The sequence below is a fragment of the Cavia porcellus genome, unplaced genomic scaffold (assembly GCF_034190915.1).
Source record: "Cavia porcellus strain 051 isolate PalLab524CR breed Dunkin Hartley unplaced genomic scaffold, mCavPor4.1 scaffold_17, whole genome shotgun sequence".
NCBI classification, from domain to species: domain Eukaryota; kingdom Metazoa; phylum Chordata; class Mammalia; order Rodentia; family Caviidae; genus Cavia; species Cavia porcellus.
This window is the reverse complement of record NW_026947500.1, coordinates 51,796,537-51,809,417: the sequence shown is the minus strand read 5'-3', so window position 1 is coordinate 51,809,417 and position 12,881 is coordinate 51,796,537. Positions and strand designations below refer to the sequence as shown.

At 38.3% G+C, this 12,881-nt stretch overlaps 1 protein-coding gene across 1 annotated transcript; it reads left to right on the top strand.

Annotated features, from left to right (window-relative positions):
* Positions 1-7,376: 7,376 nt before the first annotated feature.
* Positions 7,377-8,357, top strand: LOC100730154 (olfactory receptor 5B2-like). Its single transcript, XM_003464298.2, has one exon. The coding sequence runs from the start codon at positions 7,377-7,379 to the stop codon at positions 8,355-8,357; it is 981 nt and encodes a 326-aa protein (XP_003464346.2).
* Positions 8,358-12,881: the final 4,524 nt, after the last annotated feature.

Sequence of the window (12,881 nt, the reverse complement as noted above, 5' to 3'; positions counted from 1 at the left end):
CAAACCATTAAAGATGATGTAATATATATTCTGTTTAAGTTATTCCAAAAAACTTGATGAAGAAGGAGTTCTTCCAAGTAGTTTGTTTATCTAACATGAAAACCAGATACAAGAAAACCAGTCAATATCCTTGATGAAAACAAATGAAAATTCCCCCATGAAATGTTAGAAACTCAGCATATTAGCATGTTAGCAAGCAGCATATTACCAATATTATTCACCATTAGTGAGTAGAATTCATCCCAGCACCCAGAAGTTCCAATGCATGCAAATAAATACAGGTAGTATAACACATCAAGGGAGTAAAGGACCAAACTAATACGATCATTACAGTAGATGCAGAAAAGGCACTTGATAAGATTTAACATTCCATCAGTATTTTAAAAATGTTGAACAAACTCGGTGTAAAAGGAATGCACTCCAGCATTAGAAGGGTCATATATAACAAGCCAACAGCTAACTTTTTACTGAATCGGGGAAACCTTCAATATTTTTCTGTAAAATCTAGAACAAGACAAGGGTACCCCGACTCATTACTTTTATTCATCAATAGTGCCAGAAATCACAGGCAGGGTGAACAGGCACAAGAAAATATTAAAGGCCTGCTTAAAAATTAAGAAGTCAAATTTTTACTGTTTGCAGAAGACATGTCTTATATATAATATAATTGGAATATACTTATTCCAAAAAAATCTATTGGAACTAATAAGTGAATTTAGCAAAATTGCAGGATAAAAATTAACACAAAAAATATACTAACATTGTTATGTCAATAGTAAACTATCTGAAATAAAAAGAAAGAAAGAAATTCTGCTTACAGTAGCTATAGAAATACCAGGGATATATTTTAGTAAAGTGTAAGATTTCTACAATGAAAATTTGAAGCAAATGGAAAGATATCCCACATGCACCAACTAGAAGAATCGATCTATATTTTAAAAAAAAAATTTGGTACTAGCCAGGGATACAGGCTCAGTGGCAGAAGGGCCTGCCTGGCAAGTACAAGGTTGTGAGTTTGATTCCTGGTACAAAAAAACAAGTTTGTACTAACACTTGCGGCAATCTGTGGATTCAAGGTAATGTCTTCCATTAGCCAATGATGTTTTTAAACAACAAAAAATCTTAAATATCTTACAAAACCAAAAAACCACACAAATAAGCCTTTTGAAGAAAAAAACTAACTAGCAGGCATTACACTACTTTTCTGGAAATTGTACTACAAAACTGCAGTAGTCAAAGGAGATGATACTAGTAAAAAATGCAAATACATAAGTAAACTGGGAGAAAAAAATAGCGAGCCTCAAAGTAAATCCACACATGTACTTCAAGACCTTGGTGTAGGCAGAGACTTTATGAACACAACCCTGATCACACAGAAAATATCATAAAGAATCAACAACTGGCATCTCATTAAAAAACTTTTGCACAACAGAAGAACTACCAACAGAGTAAAGAGACAACCCACAGGGGGAAAATGTTGTCAGTTTTTCAGACAAAGGACTAATACCTAAAACATACAAAGAATTTAAAAAGATCAGACCTCCCCAAATTTGAAGACCCAATCCAAAACTGGGTATCTTAAATGAATAGACACTTCCCAGGTGAAGAAATACAAATAAATGTAGGAAAACAATCTTCAACATCATTGATTGTTTGAGAGATGCAAATTAAAATAACACTAACATTCCATCTTACTCCAGAAAGAATGGCTGTTATCGGGCTGGGGGTTTAGCTCAGTGGCATAAGCACCTGCCTTACAAGCAGGCGGTCGTGAATTCGATCACCCTGATACCGATAAAAATGAAAAAGACAAAAAAAAAAAAAAAAAGAATAGCTGTTATCAAGAAATCAACCAATAACAAATGCTGGAGGGGTTGTGAGAAAATAGAAGCCCTTCTTCTATGTTGGTGGGAGTGTAAACCGGTACAACCACTGTGGAAATCAGTGTGGAGAGTCCTTAAAGAACTAAAACTATTAGTTACATTTGACCCAGCTATTCCCATTCTTGGTATTCTCCTAAAAGAATTAAAAGCATCATATCACAGCGGTACATGTACACTCATAGTTTTGGTGGCACAATTTGTAATAACTACATCTTGGAAACAACCCAATGCCCATCAACCAATGAATGGATAAAGAAGATATGGGTCCTTTTCTTTCTTTCTTTTCTTTTTTTTTTTTTTAGGGAATGACCTACTACTCAGTCATGAAAAGGATAAACTTGAGACCTTTCTAACTAAATGGATGCACCTTGCGATCATAGTTTTAAGTGAAGTAAATCAGATACACATTTGAATCACCAACACATTGTTTGCTTGTGCAAGAAACTGCAAATGTAAATAAGGGCCAGAATTTATACTAAATATTGAGAAAGGGGAGCACAATATTCAAATGGAATGGGGAACCAGGAAAGAGGAGGGGAAAGGAAAGAAAGGACAAGAGACAAAAGAGAATAAAAGTAAAAAATGGAAACAAAGCTTTTATAAATAAGGGGAAAAGAGGGACTGAAGAGACAGAAGGGGAACGGGGAAAAAAAGAAGCCGGATACATCACATACAAGAATAAATTCCCTATGGTGATTGTTATCATTAAATATCTAAAATTTTCCCATAAAGTTTTGAAATGTTTTAAAAACCCACACTTCTACTGCCAACATTATTGTGACAAAGGATCTAAAAACACATACTGGAAATTTTAATAAATTGTGTGGCAAAACATACTTTCAAGAAAAATTACAATACTAACAAAAATCAACTTAAGCAAAATAAAGATTTACATGTAAGAGCTGAAACTTCAGGCCTGCTATAAGCAAACACAAGGAAAATGCTTCTGCATGTTGGAATGTGCCGAAAGTTTTAGGAGAAGACTCAAAGAGCAAGAAACAAAAGCAAAAATAGACAAACGGGATTACATTGATTTAAAACCTTCACACAGCAAAGGAAACAGCGCACTAAGGATAAAACCTGTGAAATAGAAGAATATATTTGAAAATTATACTCTCTAGTATTATACTCTCTTGTATATTCTCCTATACAAGGATTGATATCCAGAATTCATGAGGAACTCCAAAATTGCAATAAAAAAAGTAAAACACAAAATAACCTGTATTTAAAAGGAGCGGTAGAGCAAGGTGTGAGAGAGAATCTAACAGTCCCAGCACTGGGCCGGAAGACTGCGGTGGGAAGACCGGAAGTTCTAGTCTACCCTTGGTGACTCAGCAAGTTGGCAAGACTCTGACTCAATACACAGAAGTAACAGAAGGGAAGGGATGGAGCTCAGAGTAAAGGCTGTACAACAAAGGAGGTGAAGGCCTAAACAGATACATCTCAAGAGGAGACTTACAAATACCCCTGGGTTATATGAAAAGAAGTGCACCTTCACCAATCAAAAAGGTTCTCATGGATTTATGATCACTCGTCTCTTTTCTCTTTTTTAGACAATCCTCAGTGAGTGTCTTATGGAAGAACAAATGTGCTTGTATCTGTGTCACCCAATCGTGTACTCTGGGGATGGGAAAGCACCCTAGTGCTGAAAAAATAACCAGAAGCTAATATGTTAACTCTTATGTCTTGGTTTATGGTATCAATTAAATGTCATGTGATGCATAACTTTTTCCAGGAAATAAATCAGTTATCTTTTGTTCACTTTCAAAAAACAATGTAATGCAGAACCATAATTACATAGCGTCTTAAAAGCATACAAATCCCTTCATCAAAATGAGTAAAGATAACCAGTGTAGGCAGAGATGCAGAGAGAAGGGAACACTTGCATACTGGAAAGAATTTAAATTACTACAGTATGGAGGCTCCTCAAACAATTAAAAATAGTCTACCAGGAAATCTAAAAAACACCCTGCTGAATGTAAATTCAAAAGAAATGAAGTCAGTATGTCCAAAAGACATTTACACCCCCATGTCAATCTCTGGGCTCTTCTCGACAGCTAATAACTGAGTTTGTTAACTGAAGAATAGATAAAAGAAACTGGGGCACATGTATAATATACACATATGTGTCTATAGGCATAGAAACATCTTGGGGTAAATAAGTGCATAAAATATAGAATGTCATATCACTTTCTTTTGTCACTAAAATAAATTTAATTTTAATACACAACAGACAGCTTGATCCCAGTAGGCAGTTTAATTGTTTCTTTCCGAGGAAAGCAGAATAAGGAGAAGTGGTCACACAGGGAAACCTCCTCGGGCCCGGAGAATTCTCACCAGATCACCAGGGATTATCAGCCGGTGTAAATCCGATGACTCACCACAGCGTTCAGGAAGAATGAGTTGTCTGCCATCCCTGTGAGCACTGCTGATTCACGGACCGACAATCATACAAACAACTGCTCTTCCAGCCTGAGGATTTGCTATGAGCCTGTGACTATGGACAGAGAAAATACTCAAAGAAAACTTCCATGGACCTTTAAATGCTAGCTCCTTCACATCTGGTTTGTCAGACAGGAGCTGTGAAGTATGTTAGAGAAATGATCTATTTCCATAGAGAGAGGAGGTAAGTGATTTTTGAGAAGCACAGGAATAGCTCACGGTGTTGGGAACCTGGTCCAGACTAATGTTCTTCCCTCTATCCCTTGCAGCTGGACAGGAGCTGGGACGATCTGACCACTGCTTGTGCACAAACTCCTCTACCAGAATTCATGCAATGTGCTGGGTCTATGACTTCCAATTCCCTATTGTAGGGATTTTTTTTTCTTCTAGTGAAAGGGTAAAGTTTCCATATTCCATACTCACTCTAGTGAGAAGTATAATTTATATACAAAAGTTGGCTACCTACCCTATTATGAGTAATTGGAGAACAGAACGTGATATTTTTCACAGAATTTTTGAAAAGTAGGGGGAATCTGGTGGTTAAATGTCAGAATATTATCATAGGTTAATTAAGTATTATCATGGGTAATTTACAGAATCCATACAAAAATCATGCTTCTTTTTTAAAAATAAGAGGACAAAAAGGTTACAGTTTGACTAATTAATGACTTTTATTTCATTCAATATATATTTACAACTCACTGGAGGTTTAAAAAACACCCACAAAAACCCAGAATAGTCATGACTCTTCTTTGTAGTACACAGGGATTCTACATGAAATAAGAGGGTTCACCATGTATTCAATTCTTCTGCCACCAGCCCATGTTAATTTTTGAACGGTGCCTTTACCTCTTATATCTAGAGTGTTTCTCACATTAGGTGCATAATGTTAGGCCATCACACCATTTCTCAAACACTGCTTCTTTGTGGATAATGTGGAAAAAATAGTATTAACTACCCTACACACACCTACATATAATATTTATGTATAAATCCACTATGCTTTACTATATGACATAGTATATGCAAAAATTGATCATTTATCCTATGGATAGTATCTCATAGGGCAACCTCAGAAAATGAGGTTGTCAAAAGCTTGTGGATAGTGTTGAGTAGATACCCTTCCCAAGGCTTCAATTCTAAAAAGAAACTTTAAATACTGTATTTGCAGATGGAAATAAAATGCTATATTTGCAGATGGAAATAAAATGTTCATTGCAGTTGGCCTAGGACCACCCATCCCTAGGCGGTAAATTTCACGTCTTAAATCTGTTTTCCAAGAACCCAAGCTCTATGTGTGCTACTTCTGATGCTATGCCTTCATGCAGAATTGCTTCTATGTTTCTTCAGAGACCAGGAGAGATGCATTTTTCATGAGAATTTCTCAATAAACATTTGTTAAATGAATGAGTAAAGTAATTGGGCTTTTTATAATTGCACCAAAATTTTAAGTCTTAAATCATTGGGCAGCATTCAATGCATTTCAAGCAATCAATGCATTTCAAGAGACATCACATTTTCTGCAGTTCTGAAATATTTTTTTCCACTTGCTCGCACCACCCCAGTTATCTCACCACAACTAACAGGCAGAGGGAGATGTAATGAGGACTCAAGACCTAAGCTCGTCATTAATCTAATCCAATATGGCAAACCTATGACACACATGCCATAGTGGGCTGCTTGTTATCATTGAAAGCTCTAAAAGCTTGCCGTTACTAACGTAATCAAAGGTTTCTATATGTTTGTATCATTGACATGGAGTTGTGCTGGAGATAATAAGCATTAGATCCATTACATTTTGTGGTCCTTATTTACATAGGAAATGGGAAGAAAATATTGAAATGAGAAGGGGAACAAGGAAAGGGAACAGGATAAAGAAGGGAGGGAAAAGAAGAAAAAGAAAATAGAAGGGAAAATGAAAACAAAGCTTGTTTTATTTTGTAAATAAAGAGGAGAGGGGTTGAAGAGAGCAGAGGGAAATAGAACAAAAGGACCAAGTTATATCATGTGCAGATACAAATTCTGTGTGATGAATATGACCATTAAGTGTATCACAAATGTACCTACAAAATAAAGAATAATTAAGCATTAGATCCAGGAGAAACAGTTGTAAAGCAATTCAAATCTTGTAACTTGTGAAAGGATTTCTTTGTCGTTGAAAGAAAGATCAGTCTTACAAATTTTTGCTTCTTTGCTTTACCCCCAATGAAAATGAATATATGCAGTGAACAAGGTGAAATTACTACCGAATAAATCACTTACTTATTCACTGTGAAACTGCAAGCAGTGATTTTTTGACCCAAAGAAGACAGGGAGTAATTATAAATTCTGTTCAATTAAATTTGGTTTAGGTCCACTTTGGAGCCTTAGACTGGGAAAGCAGTCAGCATGGTTTAAAGATTGGTATGGAGGCCTGGGTGTTTAGCTCAGTGGCATAAGTGCTAGCCTGGCAAGTGCAAGGTTGTGAGTTCGATCCCTGGTACCAAAATAAATAAAGAAATAAATTAAATAAATAAAATTAAATAAATAAAGCTTGGTATGATTTGGGGCAAAGATGGTCAGTTAGTAGTTAGCAACTGTGAGTCAGTTACTCCATTCTCGGGCAGAAGCATGGGTGTAACAGTGAATCAAGCTCTTTGTATGACTGAGCAGAAACATGGGACACACCTCAAGTGTCTGCAACAGTTCGGGCAGTGAGCAACACGGAAGCATCAGCTTCTACAGAGCTCCAAGGAGTGAGGTCCAGTGAGATTCGTCCACCAGTTGGTCTCATCCAGTTATTTCATTGTCTACAATTTAGTTACCCAGTATAGAACATTTTTAAATTGTGCGCACAATACATTAACATTCCTCAGATTTGAGAGCATGTAACCCTGTATACACTTAGCAAATGCACTCAACTTGGCTTTGATGGTAAACATTTTTCTGGGGAATCTAGAATTATAAGTTATTGTTACACTGAAAGAGTATGTTCTCCACTTTCCCATTTCAGTTTGATTTCTAATCATTTTGTTCCTTTTTTTCTGATTGCTACAAAGCACCTATTCTCATATGACAGTGATGGAGAACAGGACAGAGGTGACTGAGTTCCTCCTGCTTGGACTGACTGATGACCCGCATCTGCAAGTTCTCCTCTTTATCACCTTCCTCCTCATCTACACCGTCACTGTGGCTGGGAACCTGGGGATGATCCTGCTCATCCTCCTGGACTCCCGTCTGCACAGCCCCATGTACTTTTTCCTTGGCAACCTGTCCCTGGTGGACTTTGGATACTCTTCTGCTGTCACCCCCACAGTCATGGCTGGGCTGCTTACAGGAAACCAGATCATTTCCTACAATGACTGTGCTGCTCAGGCTTTCTTCTTTGGAGCCTTTGCCACAGTAGAAAATTACCTCCTGGCCACCATGGCCTATGACCGCTATGCAGCAGTGTGTCAGCCCTTGCATTACACCACCACCATGACCACAAGTGTGTGTGCCTGCCTGGTCACAGGATGCACTTTTGGAGGTATCCTAATTGCCTCTGTCATCACAAGAGACACATTCAGTCTCTCCTTCTGTGTGTCTAACATGGTCCATCATTTTTTCTGTGAAGTTCCAGCAGTCATGGCTCTGACTTGCTCTGATGGGCATGTTAATGAACTGGTTCTGATCTTTATGGCCAGTTTCGATATCTTCTTTGCCCTACTAGTTATCTTGGTGTCCTACTTATTCATATTTATCACAATATTAAAAATGCACTCAGCTGCAAGCTACCAGAAGGCTCTGTCCACCTGTGCCTCCCATCTCACCACAGTCTCCATCTTCTATGGCACTGCCATCTTCGTGTACCTGCAGCCCAGCTCCAGTCACTCCATGGATACAGCCAAAATCACCTCTGTGTTCTACACCATGGTCATCCCCATGCTGAACCCCATGGTCTACAGCCTGAGGAACAAGGAGGTCAAGAGTGCATTCTTGAAGGTCAAGAGTAGATTCATCTGTTGGAAAATAACTTCTCGGCCTTTGGTTTGGAGTCTGAGCAGTGCATGATTCCTAGGGCTCTTAGACCTTCACCATGTCCAGTTACATGTAATATCCACAGTGAAGTTAAATTCGTGAAATGATGCCCACTTATATATGCCAGTTTTTTGTCCGGAAAAAATGAAACATTATTTCTAGGAATAAAAGTCTGTGTGAGAATGCCTGTGATATCTTAAGAAATACTTTTCAAAACCCACAATAATTATATTGATGTTTTTACTTATTTTCTGTGCACTTTTCCTATTTCACTGGAATGCAGATGTGTACAACAGATGCTACACAAGAAATGCATTCAAGTTCATTTTGTTACTCACATAAGGATATTGTGAACAGGTTCTAGTTTCTTGTTGGAAGCTCCTTATTCTCTTTACACATATTTAAGGCTGTTGATGCGGACTCCTCAGCTTCTATGCATAGTGTGAGCATCTTCTACTTAGCTATGGTCAATCCATCTCTCTCTCTCTCTCTCTCTCTCTCTCTCTCTCTCTCTCTCTCTCTATCTCTTTCTCTCTCTAGTTAAGCACACTTTCTGTTATTCACGTATCTCATAGTTGACTTTTTTAATATTACAGTGTGAACCTTTCATCTCTCCAAGGCTGTTTTGTGATTTCTTGCTCTGGGTCTAGCTGTTTAGTAAACTGTTCAAAACAGTTTAAAAGGTTCCTTTTCCTGCTGTGAGCTTGCAGTTGCACAGATGTGCTGTGTTAAATCAACTTTTTCTTAATTGAAAAATAAATTCTTTTCATCTATATTTATAAATCTTTGACAATTTCTCAAAGTCCTGACCAAGTTTTGTTTATATTTGCAATATTTTTGTAAGGTAACAGATCCTTGAAGTACCCTGAGTACCATTTTTCCTAACTCCATCCTATAATGGAGATGTACTGTCAGGACCAAGAAAAGAAAACACTCCACTTCTTATCTTGCTATGCTTCATTTAACTGCCATTGACATTTCTGGACATAACTATCAGTGTCAGGTATTAGGTCTGATCCTGTGGGGAATGTGGCTGAGTCTCCAATGGCTTAGCTTCACACTCCAGTGATACAGGTCAGATGGATAAGGGGAGGCGCCCACTGAATGTCTTGCTCCAGGCACCAGCCGATAAGGCATCTGGAGCTGCAATTGCTCGGTCAGGAAGACAGGCCACCCCAGGATAGAAGAGAGAAGTACGGCAAGGTTGTGTGTGCTTCAAACAATATAAGCATCTTCCCCCAGCCTACTGTCCTATATCATGCCTGGGTGACATACGGCATGATAGCGTGGGGGAACGATGGGTTATTTTCATACTCCGATTTTTGTGACACAGGCTGTTTCAAACTTTATAAATGATATGTATAGTATTTAACAGTGAAATTCCTGGTATGTGGCAGACCCTGTATTGTGCTTTGTATACTTGTCATGGAGTGGTCCTTTCGAAAATTCTATGAGGATAACCGATATGGTTTATACATTGTGTCAACTTGAGAAGTCTAGAAGTTTAACTGACTCAGCAGTTCTATATCTCAGGGTGTAGAGGACAAGCTGTTACCATTCTAAGATATTGTCCATTGTGTCAGTTTGAGAAGGTCAGAAGTTTAACTAAGTGATTCAGCAGGTGTGGGGGGGTCCTTAGTTTGTAACAGCCTCATCCTATGCAAACAGAGGGCAGGTAGATGGTGTGAGTGCTACACCCACCCCAGGGGAGCAGCCCACATGCAATAAAATGCAAAGGATGAGGGACTGGTTCCTGGGTCTGCTGAGGAGCTCCAGTCTTTGACTTCAGGTTGGGTGTTGTCTCCTGGCTTCTGGCATAGACTAATTTGGCTTCTGCCTGGAACCCTTCATCGTAGACTCTTCAGCTTTCCATCATAGATTCTTCAGTGTTCAATCATAGATCCATTTGGCTCATGATATGGACTTGCATAAGATGCTACCATGAGCTCCAGCCCTTGGATTGGACCCGTTAGCCTCCAGTGTGCAGAAACCCTCTGCACGCTCCCTCATCTGACTTGGTGGCTGACCATTGTAAACCAACCTTGTAATTTCTTATCCATTTGTATATCTTGTGTTATATCTGTTTCTCTAGTAAACACTGACTGATACAATAACCACAATACAATTCCCCCTTACTTGAATTCAGGTGAAGTCACATAGATGCATGGAACAAATACCTAATGCAACCCTTGCCTGCTCTGAGGAAGATAGGTAAGTCGATGTGGAAGTGCAAACAGAGGTCACTGTGCAATGAAAAGGAAATTCTGTCCATTGTTGTCTGGAATTCCCAGAGCAGGGATAGGGTGGCAACATAGCTGAGTGTGCAAGAATAAAAAAAAATTATTAAGGAGGTTGCTTGAAATGTAATAGCAAATGACCACAATGAAGAATAATTGACCAAAACTAATAATTAAAAAACAGCGCAAGTGTAGATAAAGATGTGAATCAATCTGGCTGAGTGAGTTAGGGATGTTCAAACTTGAAGGACTTCTTCAGAAAAGTTTGACCATTTCTTATTCAAGTCAACAAACAGATGGCATCAGGCAGATCAATCTGATCACTAGATGTTTACTAATGTGACATGGAAATCTGTGCACAAATAAACATCTATCTTCAGATATTTACACTGACCTGAATGACAATAACAGAAAAAACATAAACTAAAACCATACAATGTGCGTCAAGCACAAAGGTAGGGAAAAAACAGTTTGCATTATTCATGCAGTGGAATACTATTCTGCAATTAAAAGATTTCACTGTGATTCTTGGTGGGAGGGGAGGGGTGAGGAAAGGCAGAAAGAGGAAACAGACTGAAAATGATAAAGATGTGTTACACATGCACTGATTCCCCAAAATGATCATCACTATGCTGTTTTTCAAACAGACACTAGCAAAAACTTTAAATGATGGTTAGCCCATCAAGAAGAAATATTCCATGTTCTCTTAGAGGACAATGATAAGGGAAAATGGCAGAGAGGGGGACCTTATATTCTAGGAGGAGGCCTAAGGACATTCTCATGCTGGCAAAATTACTTGGATCCAAAAAGTTTGCTGGATGCAAAAGGTACTACATGAGCAAGAACATGTCAAAGAATAGCTCAGGTAAATCAGTTTAAGTGTCTGTAGTGAAGGTTACGTGATTGCATTAACCTAGTCACTAGAAACATGTGGGTATTACAGTGTGTGAGCTATGAATTAATGAGAAGCTCTAAAAAGAAACAAGAAACATCAGATAGTGAAAGACATTTGTGCACTGCCTCCATCCCCACAGACAGCTTTATTGCTTCTTCCCTAGGAAAGGAGGATGTGGAGCTGTAGATAATCTCACAGGGGAAATCTCCAGGGGTCTCTAAGTCTGTGCAGTTCCCTCCAGAGCTAGATGAGTTAGAGTCTGAAAGCCTGCTGTGACTCAGCCTCATGCTGTTTGAGGACAGCTCTGCTGGCCTTGCCGCCCCAATCATTATTCATACAGCTAATGATGATCACACTGGGGACACACAGGCCATCTTGTGACCTGAGGATTTGCCATGAGCCTGCAGCCCTGGTCTGGAACAGTCTCAGAGATAAGAATCACAACTTTGCAAAGATGTGTTTTTTAAGGAGAAGTGAAGTATTCCAAGGGATAGAAGTAATTTGTGGTAGATTCGGAACTTGATCCATATTAATGTGCTCTCCTCTATTTTTTTATACTGTCTTACAGAAGTTGGAAACTTTTGACCACTACCTGGGGGGAGAACTCCTGGAACAGAACTGAACAATATTCCACGTCTGGTAGTGTGATTTCAGACTTGCTGTTAGGAATTGACCCTTCTGTCTCTTTCACCAAATTGGTAAGCTTGTATTTCTATATTTGATAACTCTAGAGAAAAAAAGACAATTTCAACATTTTTCTAAAAATTCATGTGAGCCTATTGTGTGAATGTCTGAATTTCTGCAGAGGCAGGTCAGGAACTGTCATGAGACTTCATGTTCATTTCTCCAAAAATGCAAACTTATGATACTGATTGATCAACAGAGCTCCATTAATCACTATATACTTTTTCACTATATATTTAACTCTAGCTAGAGGTAAACAAACAAAAATAAATGTACAAAACCCCCAGAACAGTGAAATGATCCTTCTTTGAACCACAGAAATGCCCTAAATGGGTTAACATGTTCTAAACTGCATTCTGACCTTTTCTCCATGTCATTCAGATTATTACATCAACTTGTATTGACGGCGACATGGTAGAGGTGTGTATTATTCATTAAGTTGCTGACGACTTGCAATCTTAATTTTTGTGTGTATTCCATGTTAGCTATGCAGTTTTAGAGGATCAGATAACTACTCAAATTTCCTTGATGACAAAGCAAGAATAATAATGCCAATATTTCTAACTGTATTATATACCAATACATATACAAACACATTTATATATAAAGCTTTTCTTGCTGTTATTTGCTCAAGTCATCAGTGTGTTAAAAGTTGGCCTACAGTTATGAATGTGTTAAGCTCATGGCTGAATTTGCAAAAGGTTTATAAGAAACATACTAGGTAACTGTAGAAAGTTTGAG

Excerpts from the sequence above, each read along its gene's own strand:
- LOC100730154 (XM_003464298.2), top strand. The coding sequence starts at position 7,377 with ATGACAGTGATGGAGAACAGGACAGAGGTGACTGAGTTCCTCCTGCTT.